Source organism: Pholcus phalangioides, unplaced genomic scaffold, assembly GCF_987345545.1.
Source record: "Pholcus phalangioides strain wild (caught in Gottingen) unplaced genomic scaffold, Ppha-v1.0 ptg000029l_1, whole genome shotgun sequence".
Taxonomy (NCBI): Eukaryota; Metazoa; Arthropoda; class Arachnida; order Araneae; family Pholcidae; genus Pholcus; species Pholcus phalangioides.
The window spans coordinates 8,280,222-8,294,877 of record NW_028301619.1 but is presented as its reverse complement, the minus strand read 5'-3'; the positions used below and the strand labels follow the sequence as shown (position 1 = coordinate 8,294,877).

General features: G+C 35.8%; 2 protein-coding genes across 8 annotated transcripts in view; one reads left to right on the top strand and one right to left on the bottom strand.

Moving 5' to 3' along the window:
• The window catches only part of LOC149067646 (abasic site processing protein HMCES), a 75,577-nt gene extending 63,426 nt beyond the window's left edge, over positions 1 to 12,151 (bottom strand). The window contains exons 1-3 of one of the 7 annotated variants that reach the window (XM_089252515.1): positions 12,082 to 12,151; positions 11,595 to 11,642; positions 2,969 to 3,094 (exon numbers count right to left, since the gene is read on the bottom strand). In XM_089252515.1, coding sequence (XP_089108641.1) covers positions 2,969 to 3,094; positions 11,595 to 11,614 — 146 coding nt within the window. In that variant the 5' untranslated portion in view covers positions 11,615 to 11,642; positions 12,082 to 12,151. Of the gene's footprint in view, positions 1 to 2,968; positions 3,095 to 11,594; positions 11,954 to 12,081 lie in introns of those variants that run through there. The other 6 variants (XM_089252512.1, XM_089252513.1, XM_089252516.1 and 3 more) reach the window with 6 other exon arrangements.
• Positions 12,152 to 12,154: 3 nt separating this feature from the next.
• LOC149067645 (dual specificity protein kinase Ttk-like) lies at positions 12,155 to 14,540 on the top strand. The gene has a single exon (XM_089252511.1). The coding sequence runs from the start codon at positions 12,300 to 12,302 to the stop codon at positions 13,917 to 13,919; it is 1,620 nt and encodes a 539-aa protein (XP_089108637.1). The 5' UTR covers positions 12,155 to 12,299; the 3' UTR covers positions 13,920 to 14,540.
• Positions 14,541 to 14,656: the final 116 nt, after the last annotated feature.

The window sequence follows — 14,656 nt, the reverse complement described above, 5'->3', positions numbered from 1 at the left end:
CGTTATTGGGCACTTTCAGCGTGGCACCACAGGACTGCTACAGCATCACAGCTCTCACGTACACTGCCTGCTGCCACTGGAACTCGAGTTTCACAGTTTACTGTTGCCCGAAGGCTTCATGAGAGAGGGTTTATGCAGGAAGACCTGCTGTTTGCATCCCGCTAACTGCAGCACACAAGAGAGAGGACCATGACGCCAGGGGTCAATCCCTCCGTTTTTCGATGACATCACCTGAAACCAAAGCCTGGAATTGGTTGGCTCTTTTGGCTGCCGGATCTGTTGTGCCGTGACTGCCGTGGCTTTTTCTTCTATATAAGAAAGGTGTGAGATATGGGAGAAAGGAGCAGTCCCACTCTTGGGCCGTACAAGCAACAGCAATCAGTCCACTGGTGGCTGCCGCCCTTGGGCTTTGTGGGGTGGGGATATGGGTCCCAAGGACTTAGTGCCAGGCTGCTCTTATGGTTGCTGAGTGGAGATGAGTGTTGCCAAAGTTTCCACTAACATATCCCTTCAGGGGTAACAGGCAGTAAGTTGCCAGAGATAGACCTGGGTTGTTGTTAGAACTAGTAGTAGTAGTAATAGTGGTTCCCAACCTCTCCACATGCAGTTCTCAGAGGATTCCTGACAGTAGAAGAAAATAGAATGAATCAGTAAGTTTAGTAAATGAATAAAAAAAAGAGAGGTCTAATAGGCTCTGCCATAGAATAACATTTTAAAAAAAGGACTCCTCGAGTAAAAAAAATGTTACGAACCCTTTGTTCTGGTATTCATGTTTTTTGATCAGAATAATCATTTTTGACATTACTGTAGCTGCTACCAAATGGGAATACAAAAAATTTCTTCCAATTTTATATGTTTTAATGTGTAAGCTGGCTTACCCATAGAAAACAATTTTTAACTAGGGTTTTAGTTATGGGTTGTGAGGTTTGAGGAAGACACCATAAGTGTGAGAAGGTGGGGTCAGAGAAGAGAGGGTGAAAAAAAAGAAGATAAGCGGAGGAAAAAGAAAGAATAGTGGGGTTCCGTGTTTTGCAAGGGGTTAGAAATGGATCGAGATGAGATGTCATCCACTGGAAGAAATGCATTTGAGCTCTCTACCTCCTTCTTTTGAGACTCTTCATTGGTAATCCTATGAATGGGAAGTGCTCTTTACCTCAGTATTATTTTTTCTTCCTTGCTGCAGTTTCATGAGTAAAAAATATATATACAAGTTTTTTATTGAGTATTACGCATATATTACGTATACACATACATCTTGGAATACAATGCATTTTTAAAGAAATAGATCTGATAGGAAAGGCGGGTGAAGTGTTGATATATGTGAAATCATGTGTGAAGGCTTGAGAGTATAACATGCAGAGAAGTGATATTGAAACTATATGGGTTGAGCTTGAAAACAAAAACGTCATAAACTTATTGTTGGGGTTTGTTACAATCCACCGAATAGGGATCCAAACTATATTGCCAAACTACGTGATGAAATTTCCTACATGTGTAAGCGTAAGAGGGTTGTCATACTAGGGGATTTCAATTACCCAGGTATAGATTGGAAGAACCTTTCTGCTAGACATAAATATGAAAGAGACTTTTATAAGTTGGTGCTCGATAATTTTTTGCATCAGCATGTATCAGAAGCCACTAGGGGTACTGCTATTTTGGATTTAGTTCTCACTAGTTCTGAGGATCTTGTTGAACATGTTTTGTGGGGAATGAGTTTTCTTCCAGTGATCATAATAGCATCAGTTTTCTCTGTAAGTTTTCTTCGGGTAAGGTTGATAACAAAAGACTGGTTCGTTGTTTTCTGAGAACTAACGTTGATGTTTTGAAAGAAAGGTTATCTCTATGAAGGGAGACAGACTTGGTTGAAGGGGTGCAGAGAAGAGCTACGCGTATCCTCGTTGACACATGCGGCTTCAGTTATTAATAGAGACTTAATTTTTTGAGTATGTTTACATTGGATGAACGCAGGTGTCTCTGGGAGATATGATCGAAGTGTTCAAAATTTTCAATGGTAAGGATAGGATGGACCATGATTTATTAATTTGCTGTCACTCAACTGCTTTTACAAGGGGACATCAGTATCGTTTGGTAAGGGACAATTCTAGGTTATGGTGTCGCAGGGAATTTTTCTCTAATAGGGTTGTTAATAAATGGAATAGTTTACCCCCGTTGGTAGTAAATTCTAACACAATTGGCACGTTTAAAAAGAAATACAATAAACATGTTGGGATAAATCAAGAAGCTATCCATACTTAGAATAAGGCAACCATAAGTATTCTTTATGGGCATTGTATAATATTTTATCATGTATATATATTGTTTATAATTGCATTTTTAATTGGATTGCTGTATTTTAGAAATATATGACATCCATATGTTATGGGCATCTTTTTCACAGCCACCTGGTTGGGAATTTTGCCTGTTGTGGCCTTGTATTTGTATAATGGAAGAATGAATGGGGAGATGGAAACCTGCTCTATTCATCTTTTTCCTCTCTATTTCCTGAATGTTACCAAAGAAACTAGTTTATGAGATGTATTGCTGAAACTTCGACTGCATATCATTCAAATGTTTTGCCAAAAGTCTGTATGTACAGGGGTCACGATAATTATACAAATACAACACCACAACAGGCAAAATGCCCAACGAGGTGGCTGAAAAAAGATGCCCATAAAAATATGGATGTCATATATTTCAAAAATATAGCAACCCAATTAAAAATGCAATTAACAATGTCATGTGTATTATTGCTGGCTCATGTGTATTATATTTCTTATTTCCACAAAGCAGTTTAAGCCACAGCAGGCTAATAAATCAGAGGAAGACCAATTCTAATTACAATCTTGCAAAAAGAAAATATGCAATTGCAAAGACGTTTTGCATTTGTTTTTTTTTTCAAGGAGACCATGTCAACCAAAAAACTTCGATCAAAAAATATTTTTTAATAGCAAAGTAAAAAAAAACTTACAGATTACCAGTTGGTGCAATATTATAAGCTGGCTTATAAGCCTGCCAAGGATACCTCTCAATCCATTTTGGAATATTTCCTGAATACTGCTTGGTAGCATGTTGAATATCTTCTTTGCAAAGTGTGCTACGAAAAAATAAAGGCATGATGAAAAAAAAATTTAAGAACATAGTATACACCAGGGCTGGACAAATCCAAAAAAATTTACATGCCTGAAAAAAACACTGCTTAGTTTTATTACTATATTTACTTACTTCATCGTAAAAATCATTTCTCTTTGTCAACAAAAAGAAAACACACAAAAAGTAGTTATCCTACAACAATAATACAATATTCATTTACACGTTCAGGAACATAAATCCTTTTCAAGAAAGAAATTGGGACAAATATACAATGTTTAAAATCAATCATCTTCTGAATTTGCTTCATAACCACCGTGGCCATTGATATGTCGGAAACCTATAGCAGAAGACTGCCAGAACTCAATTGCTGGTCCAGGGTCAAATTCAGCATTTTCTGAGCCGTCAATGCTAATTCTCATCAAGTTGTTCAATGATTCTTTCTTTCTTTCTTTCAAACCGAGCACAACTCAGGTCATTCACCATTTATGGGCGATTAACAACCTAACGAGTTGTGCCGGAGGTGTAACTGTGTGTGTACCTAACAGTCTGAGTGCATATGAAGTGTTGTGTTTGATTTTTCAGTGCTGCCATCTATATTTCAGAAGTGAAGTGAGTGATGTTTTATGATTGAATTTTTTTTCGCTGTTTGTAGGTCTGTTGCTCTCTGTGGCTAGACTTTTTAACGGGGAGATCGGCTCGCATTTACGCCTTGAAGTTGGGAACCACAGAAAACCAACTTCAGCCGACCACCACTATGGCGACGGTGGGGTTCGAACCCGGGTCCTCGTGATGCGAGTCCGTCACTATGACCACTTGACCACCATAGCGGCGTTCAATGATTCATTAGATAAACAAGATCTGAGGCTATTTTTCATCTAATTCATCAAAATAAATCCACATTCACAAGTAAAAACTTTTATAGTGTGGCCTAAAGATAGTTCCCTTTTCATAAAATATTCCCCCCCCCCCCCTCCACATGCACATTAAAAACAAATGTGTTGCCATCTATTGATAAAAACACACTTACTGAAGAATTAAAAAATTCAAAAAAAATATAAAGAAATATTTTTGCATTTCTCATTTCTTTGAGAACTCTCAAAATATTTCTCATAAACCCTAAAACATTTTCTCTATATTTTTGACTTTTAGATGCCTACCTCGGCATGTAGTCGAAAAATATACATACTCAAGCGGAATTTTTACATGCCTGGGCAATAGATTTGTCTAGCCCTGGTACACACAAGAAATTTCAGAATAAAAGTGTGAGATTTCCCAGCTCGTTTGTTACCCCATAAATACCATCTGTGACATGATAGAAAGAAAATGCTTAGAGTTTCATAATTAATTAGATCCACATCATATTTCAGATCAGGTTCAATATTGACAGATCACACTTGACCAACTTTTAGGGAACTAGACTACAGAGTATCCTAGACTTCTGTAGCTAAAATGAGAAGGATGATTGTACATGTCAAGACAAACAGTTTTTGTAATGGATCCTGGGGCCACAAACCATTTTTTCAGTCAACGCATGTGAAGACACAATTTAAGCGATTAATGACGAAAAGAGAGGGGGGGGGAAATTAGGAGTAAGGTTAAGTAGAGTAACCCTGAAAATAACAAGGGAAAAATATTTTCCTACACACATAATACTGTAAAGAGAAATGTATAGAAACAATATTTTTTCATTTATAATTGCCTGTTAGTCATCATGATGTGAGCAAGATTGCCATATTTTGGTGACTTTTGAAATAGGGTAATGACTGTGTCCTCCAAGTAAGTGAGTAACAACCCAGAGTTCCTTTGGAAAAATTGTTTGTCATGGACTGTGCTATCACCCCTCTCATTTTGGCATAAGACTTCTGAGACACAATTTTTTGTTAAAATTCAATTCAATTTTGAAACAAAGAAAATACAGTACAATATAAATGGGAAAAAAACTGCCAAGAAGCCAACGTGGCTTTTATTATAAATCACAATTTTTTTTAAAACATTAGATGTGTGATGTATGAATTATATAATTCAATATAAAAGAAAATAATAATAAATGAAAGAAAAAGACAGAAGCACAAGATCATTGATCATTTTTGTCGCACCACGGTCATTTTCTGCTCACAAGGGGTAATTAGATCGGGACCTACAATTTATTGCTGATTCCGAACAGAGGGCTTGTTTTTTATACTCATCGAGAGGTAGAAACACAAGAGAAAAGAAAGAAAAAAACTCAAAAAATACAAAAAACAAATATATTCAATGGTAGCACACAATTGCAAAGCAGTAACAATAGTATTGGATAGAAATTGTTTGATTTGTTTTCCCTTTTTTTCAACATTTTGTTGAATTAAACTAAATTAAAAAGTCTAAAGAAAAAGAAAAATATATATAATTAAAAATGCAAAGGATTGTATTATGAAGTTAATGAGAGTTATTAAGGAGAGGTAACTCGTGGAAAATAGAAAGTAACATAATTTAGATAAGGGATTGGTGACTGGAAATTTTAAAGAAATTGTTCAATGTTAGTTTTCTAAATTGTGTTTAAAAGATTAACTTTTTAAGCAGTGTTTAAAATTTCCCTGATCCGCATTATAACTGCCACAGTGGAAATCACTGAAGCGTCTGCAAAAAAAATGTCACACCTTTTTTCAAAAAGTTTTTATTTTATTTTGTGCAGTTCATTGTACCTTCCCCCAACTCTGAGAATAATATTTTAAAAAACACGGGAAAGAAAAATACTCTGGCTTTTTCTATTATTTATATTGTATGCATATTCCTATACTACTGCAAAAGTAAATAAAAAAGAACATCTCTCTCTCCTTCAGTTGTCAAACTTTCAATAAAAACTGACTCCGCTCATTGGCATCTGACATCTGACAAATTGGGGAGCATGGAAAACATGTTTGACTGGAATAAAAACTACATTGCAGTATCAAATCATTTCTGAAATAAGAGAGTTTTAAGGAGGTGAGATATTACTGAATTATATATCGACTACTAGGCATCAAGTTAGGCGACATATCTTGTTAATGCTGCTGTACGTAGGGTTTCCGAATTCCTGACATTTTGAAACCTTTGAGAATCTGGAACGGGAAATCATATTTCCCGAAATCACTTATTTACAGTAAACCCCCCCCACCATTTACATGGCTTCCTCCATTTATACGATGTTATTTTCAGCTTCGATTACTCTTTAAAGTCAAAATATTTAATTTATGTGCTACACAACGTGAATTACACAACGTTTTCACGACATGAAGCCCATATTTTATATTTAATTGATTAGTATTATATTATTATATTTATATTACTATAATATTAATTATCCATGCAGTTAGTTAAACGTAGAAGGTTTACAAATCGTCGCGTTAAAGGGTGAATTGGCATTCGTGCTTGTGTACTTGATTCTCCTGATGGCGGCCCTGGCACCAGATCCTGAATTTCATTCCAGTTTGGCCAGGCTCCGCAAAACTTATACAATTTCATATTTTTCCTATTACATATTAAATTAAATTTACGCAGCATGTGTGTGAAATTTTATTTTCTCTAATTTTCTTACAGTTAATAAAAGGAAAAAGAATGCCTTACCTTTTGTATAGTTTGAATAACAACCAACTTGCCTATGCAGCACTAAGATGGTTTCATTCCAATTATACTGATCACATGCTTACACATCACTCTAATCACTACTTTTAAATATAATAATTCATACCTACTAACACAGAAGAAGCATTCAAGAATTCTGCATTTTAAACTGTGTCTAAACATTCAAGATTTGTAGCTTCAATTGTTTAAAGTGATTTTTCCCCACTTGTACATCACTGTCTTTTTTTCGGCATTTAAAGCCATTCAGATTGAAAAGCGATCATGGTCAGTGGTCATCCCCTTGAAAATAATAAAAAAAAGCAACCCCATCCCTTTGCAATTGATTATTTATTTTAGGGTAGGATTGCTTAAAAAAACAGGGGGGTCAGTTGTGAATGACAAATTTTCCCAGGGAAGGGATTCACAAAATTGGGCAGCATAAAGCCATAAAACCTCCTCTCCCCATCACTTGCAGGTGGTTATATGAAAGGGACAAAAAGGATAAGTTTTTAAGTACTATGAGGTTGCGGAGAGAGAGGAAAGGTAAGAAAGTATTGGAGGGTATTACGCAATTACTCCCCATGGGAAAAAGGACCCTTAATAAGTAAAGCCATAAAGTAAGGAGTGCTGATGAGTGAAGAAAATATATTACATATTGCATGTCTGACTTTGCATAGCAGAGAGCTTCCATCTTTTTCAGAAATGGAGGGACCCCACACATAGAATAATTGGGACGTAATGAAGAAGCTATCCATATTTAGAATAAGACAACCATAATTATTCTTTATGGGCATTGTTTTTAATTGCATTTTTAATTAGGGTTGCTGTATTTTTGAAATATATGACATCGATATTTATTATGGGCATCTTTTTCTCAGTCACCTCATTGGGCATTTTGCCTGTTGTGGCGTTGTATTTGTATTTGATAGCTATTGACACACTATAACACATTAGAAATGACAACAGACCCAGAATGGTAACACCATGCCCTTTTTTCAGATCTTATCTCCTTCGTTCATCTCCCTTGTTTTTACTTCCCGAAAACAGAATTAGGATTTCATAATAGGGAGGGTTGCTAGTGTAGTTTACATGAACTGGAAGCCTGCTCCCCTCCACATTTTCCCCCAATCTATTCTTCCTCCCCTCCTATATCTTTCCCAAGCAATGCAATGTTATAGCTATAGAAAATTAAGTAAATTTTTAACAAATATTCCCATTAATTGTTTTTTAATCTTTTATATTTCATTTTCAGTATTAATGTGTCGCAACATTAATTTCCCAATTTCCCAGGAATTTTTCTCGGGATTTCAGAGAGAGAGAGAGAGGGAGGGGAACGGGAAATCGCAAAAAATTCCTAAGAACAGGCGGGCAGGAATTCTTGCCCAAATATCCTAGCTGTATTGGTAAAAACATGGGTATTTTTTAGACAGTAGGCAAAAACTCCTGGATCCTGAAATATGAGATTTGCAAAAAAAAACCTCACTAACTAGGAAAAGGTCCCAAGTCCTCAAAAACTTATGAAAAAAATTAAGTACATTCATCTTACCCAGAAGCAAATAAAACCAAAAAAATTAGTGGCGCAATGAAAATCAAAGCTGCAAAAAATTACTAACAATGATAACAATTGGCTACTTATCGCTTCTTGGTAATATCTATAAAAACTTTCCTTTACTTTTTTTTCCTTTCTCTCTTCCAGCTTCTCTGTTCTAGAAGGGAAAGACTAGTTATTTCTTTTTTTCTCCCTTTCTTTGCTCGTGCTGTATTCGATCATGTGTTGTTTTTGAAAGATGTCATTCTCTAACACTCTAGGGTTGCAGAATTTTTTAAAGTCATTTTTGGCCTTTATCGGCATTCAAAATATTAATATTAAAAAAAAACTTTTTTTTTAAGTGACCTATAATAATTCTGCCAGATCAACCTTTTTATCACTAACAGAACTAACAAAATCATTGATCAATTTTAACGAGAGAAATCATTATAACTAATGACCGACCAGCCGGAGTAGTATGAAGCACTTCACTTAAAAATATTTATCAAACATGGGGTTAGAAAACTAGAACAACATCACCTGATGTTCGTAAGTTATGATGAAGAGCTCACTGCTCTACATTCGAAGCTGCTAACAAGTGCAAGCAGGATGAAGGAATGAATGCGACGATGTAGCGTCTGCTCAAACTATTTATAGTAGTGGAGAACAGGTTTGTCTTCAGACTAATCAGAATATTGCTGGCTTTCGGCGGATGAAGAAACTGATGACATCACTCAGTGGATTTGCATACGGGCATGTGGCATGAATTAGTATCAAACACTATAATTTTTCTGGTGACAACAGTCTCAACAAGATGGAGGAAGTTGATCAGGCTTCTCCACAATGTTTACATGGATATGGAAATTTGAGATCATGGAATTATTATGACAGAACAGAAGCCTGTGGGTACCTCCGCCCGTGTGAGACAGTGTATTTAAAAAAATTCAAATAATTTCATCAGATATAAATATATTTCAACATAATGAAACATGATATTATGCATAAATAAGAAATATACATTCACAAATCCCCTGACTTGAGCGGGACTTCTCCCGGGGACCATTTAGTGTTAGTTGCTAATGGAACAAGTGAGCCCATAAGGGCGATGTGTTACACTTGAACTCAATACGATAAGTGCTGTATTCATATACTTCATAGTAATTCATCGCTGAGATGACCACTAGATAGATCTTGCATTTCACGAAGTAACGCAGAAGCTTGATGATCACCTAGCTTGATTTCATACATCAAACGTTGCAAACACTGCTCATTTGTTTCAGCAAATTAAGCTTGGAGGAGTCTCTTTAGTGCACCATACATGTTTTCTGCCGGCGGATTCATGATAAAATCACTCACATGTGCCAAAAGGCTCATATTCATGGCTGCAATAGCTGTGTGGTATTTAGTAGCATCACCAGTGATTCCACTTACCAGGAATTAAGAATCTAATTGTTTGAACCATAGATGTGGTTGTTTGGCCCAAAACAAAGAAGCTTTGACAACGACCCGAAACATTTCCATTTATTGCTTGTTTGGATTGGACATCATTAGTTGACATGTCACAAACTTTAGATTCACAAAATATCATAAAAATATACAATAAATTTTATTCATATGAATAGCGGAAGATAGTATGACATCACAAGGTTCATCGAAAGACTGGTTATTTGTGGAGATGAAGATTACAAGGAAGAAAATTCATCACTGCCGCCACGGGGACGCGAACCCCGGTCTCTCGCTGGCCGGACGAGTGCTCTACCATCTAAGCTATGGAAGCAGATAGAATATTTCAACCTTGGAGCGTATATATATGCTGAAAGACACCGTACATGGACGGCGTCAACAATCAACTAATAGCTCGTGAATGACAAAGGCCAACCAGATGGCCATATGCATATAGAAATGTCCTCTCCACTTGTCCCCGTGGCGGCAGTGAAGAATTTTCTTCCTTGTAATCTTCATCTCCACAAATAACCAGTCTTTCGATGAACCTTGTATTGACAAGTGGAGAGGACGTTTCTATATGTAGTATGACATCGTTTAGTGAGGACGGAATGGTGACTGACCAATTTTCCTTTTCCCTGGAAGAGCACGTTCTTGACTGCAGCGCCATAACCAGATAGGAGGATCGAGATTGAAAATAAAGCAAGATAATATTATAAGATGAACAACGGTTATAAAGAAAAATATGTTTCCAGAATAAAAACTGAGATGTGAATAAAAACTGGGACTCTGTGATAGAGAGACTCCCTCTTTAACACTCTTTTAAATAATACAACGGTAAGGACAAAAAAATCTCTGGGTTCAGTCAAAAATGGTCTCTGGGTTCAATAAAAACTTGATTACAGAATTAAAACTGCAGGTATAACAGCTAACAGAAAAAGTATTACAAAAAAAACATAAAATGCACAATCTGAGAGAAAATGAGATTCAAAACGAGATATTCCGACAATAAAAACTGAAGACTTATTGTTTAACCAGTCAACTGTCCAATTAATTTCTCTGAGCGTTACCCGCAGTGCCCACTTTTTTTTTAAGATGTGTGCGCTTTTCCCCTTTTTTTTCCTTCTCTTGGAAGTTTGAAATATTAAAATATTTATTTATAGCATGTTTTTTTATAGCTCGAATGTGTCGAGACGTAATATGACACCCCAAAAGTGGGGGGGGGGGGTGTCGTAATGTCCTGTGACTAAAAGAAATGTTGTTGATGGATTTATGTGGAACCATAGTAGTTGAACCTTTGCTAAACGATATGAGTAACAAAACAGATGCATCTTCGCAAAGGAATCGGAAATTGAAAAAAAAGCGATGGGGATGCAGCTTTGCAAAACATGACAAAGATAATAGTAATAATAATCTCAGACCTTGAATATAATTGTTCAACTCCATCTAGTGATGAGATAATAAAGTAGAAGGATGGCTGTACAGAGAGATGGCAGCACATGTATGACAAATTATTTTGTCATATGTATGTGAAAAACACTGAAAAGTCTGTGCGTCTGCAAATGCCGTCATAGGCACCACCATTACGTATGGCAGTGATGGCAAATGTCATCGTAACCACTTGACTGGTTAATAGTTCAATGGTTAAACGACATATTCTTCACGGTCTGATTGTTTTAAAACAATACGACACAAAGAAAATAAGCATCAAAATTCCAACAGATTCAAACACTGTGCTCTTCAACACAAAAGCCTATTACTAGCGACCTCTAGGGGCAACTTCACCCAACAGTAAAAAGAAAACAGTACACCTACAATCCAAAGGAAATAATGAAAATAATAGCAGACAGAAAAATAAACACAAACAGAAGCTCTTACAATTTGTTACAAACATGACACATATTATTTGTAAACTTTTTACCGAAGCAACAGTCGCAAAAACATTAAAACTCACCATGCTGTTCTTCCACACATTTTCCCACTTTTTGTCGGAAATGATATCCTGTAAAACGATCGAAATATTTAAAGCAATGTCATTTACCAAAGTTTCAACTAAACATAACGAAATGAATGTTTCTCAACGATTTTGTATAAAAAACGAAAGCAGTTTCAGATCGAATTAGAACTTCAATTACAAGGAATCGAGGATCAAAATTATAATTTTAAATTACAGTGTTTTGAAATCGAAATAGCTCGCAAGATTCAGTTCCACATAACGAAACAAATTTCCCGCACGTCATATAAATAAACTTCCAAAAAAATAACTACTTCATAGCGGTTGCAAGTTTTCTTTCAAGTTAACTTCTTAAAGTGTGATGGAAACTTCTCATCGAAATTGAATGAAATTAAATAGGAATAAAAATAAAAATAAAATATGCATCTGAACTGAATGAATTTATAGACATTTTTCTTAATCCAAAAAAATCAATTATTTTTAATACTGTGTTTCTTTCTCTTCTACGCTGTGACACCTACACGGAGCCGGATAATAATCTTGGATAATAATGTCGAATGATCATCATCACTATCATTTTAAAACTTTGGTGTAATTCGGTTTGGCGGGTAATTGTTATGTGCTTTCGAGTTATTGTTGAATTTCATGATTATACTGTGAAATTTTGATATTTAGTTGAGCTCTGCAATCGTAGATACATCAACGATGCATCGCCGTGATCTGAGGCAAGATTCACTTCAAAAAAAAAGGTTCGATGATCTTTCTAAAGTACTGAACGAGGATGATGTTTTGAGCAAACTTCCTTCTAAAATAAGTTTTAACGTTGAATTCAGTGATGACGAAGACGAAGATGATGGTTCGAAGAAATCGGCGTCGATCGAGTTTTGTCCCGATTCTCCAAAAGCAAAGGAAGACATATTTTCAGCTCTGGAAAGTTGCATAAAACCCATAACTCCGGATATCCATCATAAACCTTTTACCATTGGTGGATCAACATCCAAGAATTCGGCAAGGCCTCGAACGATTTCGCACACTAGTCGGGAATCTGCCTATTATGAAGCTCTGAAAAGGATATCAGAGATGAAAACGTCTGTTGACAAGAAGTTACCGAAACCTCTCTCTCCTCAAAAAGAAAGTTGGTCCCCTCATCAAGCCAAGCCTTCATGGATGACTCCTCTGTTTCATGGAGGTTCACCAATTGCGTATGAACCTCATATCGGTTCATCATATTCATCGCAAGCTGTCTCTAAATTTACTCCTTCGAATTGTCGAATGCGTAGCGATATATCATATTCTAGTTTTGAAGAGAGGTGTCATAAGAAAGATAATAGTAATATTTTGTATATAAAGAACAAAGAATATAACATTTTGTTTCATATAGGAAAAGGTGGCTCATCGAATGTGTATGCAGCATTTGACGTTGAGTGTCGGAAACTTGTCGCAATAAAGCGTGTAGATCTCAGTAACATTGATAAGGATACAAAAGAAGGTTATGTGAAAGAAATTCAATATTTGGAGTGTCTTAAAGGATCTGATTATGTGATTAAAATGTATGCATATGAATACATAGAAAACAAACTGTATTTGGTTCTTGAAAAGGGTGATACTGATCTTTCTTCATATTTATCTGATATAAGAACTAGAGGAAGCCTAGATCCCCTGACAGTTAGATTTTACTGGTCCCAAATGTTGAAAGCCGTTGCTGAAATTCACCAGCTCGGTGTGGTTCATTCTGACTTGAAACCAGCAAATTTTGTTCTTGCTGGTGGGCACCTGAAATTAATAGACTTTGGCATCGCTGTTCAAGTTCCTAAAGATGTCACCAGTATATACAGAGCAGGACCATGTGGCACCTTAAATTACATATCGCCAGAAGCTCTGAATGCTTATCCAGAAGAAAGGAAACGCAGGAAAGGAAATGACCCTGTGTATAAATTAAACTTTAAATCAGATGTCTGGAGCTTAGGTTGCATTTTATACTTGATGGTGTATGGACGCACTCCTTTCCATCAGTTTACGTCACAGTTTCAGAAGATGAATGCAATCATAAATCCTGACATTGAAATTGAGTATAGTCCAAATGTGCAAGACCCAGCTGTGATACCAGTTCTAAAAATGTGCCTGCATCGTAACCCTAATAAACGAGCTTCACTTGATGATTTGTTGAAACATCCATTTTTGAAAGATTTAGAGAAAGAAACACCTGATACTGTATGGGGGATCTTAAAAGAGATAGAGAAGATCGAGAAACTTGGTCCAGGTCACATGAGTGCTTTGACTGCTTTACGAGCAAGGCTTCAGACCCTATTTGAAAATGATGGTTAATGAAATTGAGATGGCTGCAGAGTTGGTGGAAGTGGGCAGAGAATATATCAGCTGTGCTGATATTTAGAAAAGAGTCATTTGATTTTTGAAATTTTATTTATTATTTTTTCTTTTTTTGACTCCAAGATAATTTTATCTTTCTGCAGAAGTTCATCAGTTAGCATATATATTATTTGTTTGTCCCCCCCCCCCATTGTTTTATTTTTCCCAAAAGGGTGTTTTAAAACTATCTTCTCTTGAGTAACATTATACAAGTTGTGCGTTAAGTTTTTTTGTAATGCTAGTGCCACTGAATAGGTTAACTTTAGTATGCCATAAAAACAATGTATGAGGAATGATTAACAACTTAATTCTTTCAACATTCTGCCTGTGTTTAATACTTATATGGTAAAAATGATAGTGAAAATTTTGGATTAATATAATATTCTGTTGTGATGCTTTTATAAAAAGTAGGCAAACTGAAAGGTTCATCAATTATCTTGAAGAAACCTGTAATGAGTCTTTTGGCATGATTGTTTGTGATTTCTGTATTCCTATGTATCAATACCTATTTTCTAGTCATATACAGTTAAAATTTTCAATTGCTTCAATTAATATCAGTTTCTAGAAGCACTTTTTAATAAAGACATCATAGTTTATATTTATATGTCATGGTTAATGTCTAAAGTCTGGCCAGTTCACAAAAACTCCAGCCAAAGTCGAAAGTATAGTAGACCCTGGTTATTAGAATCACAGGT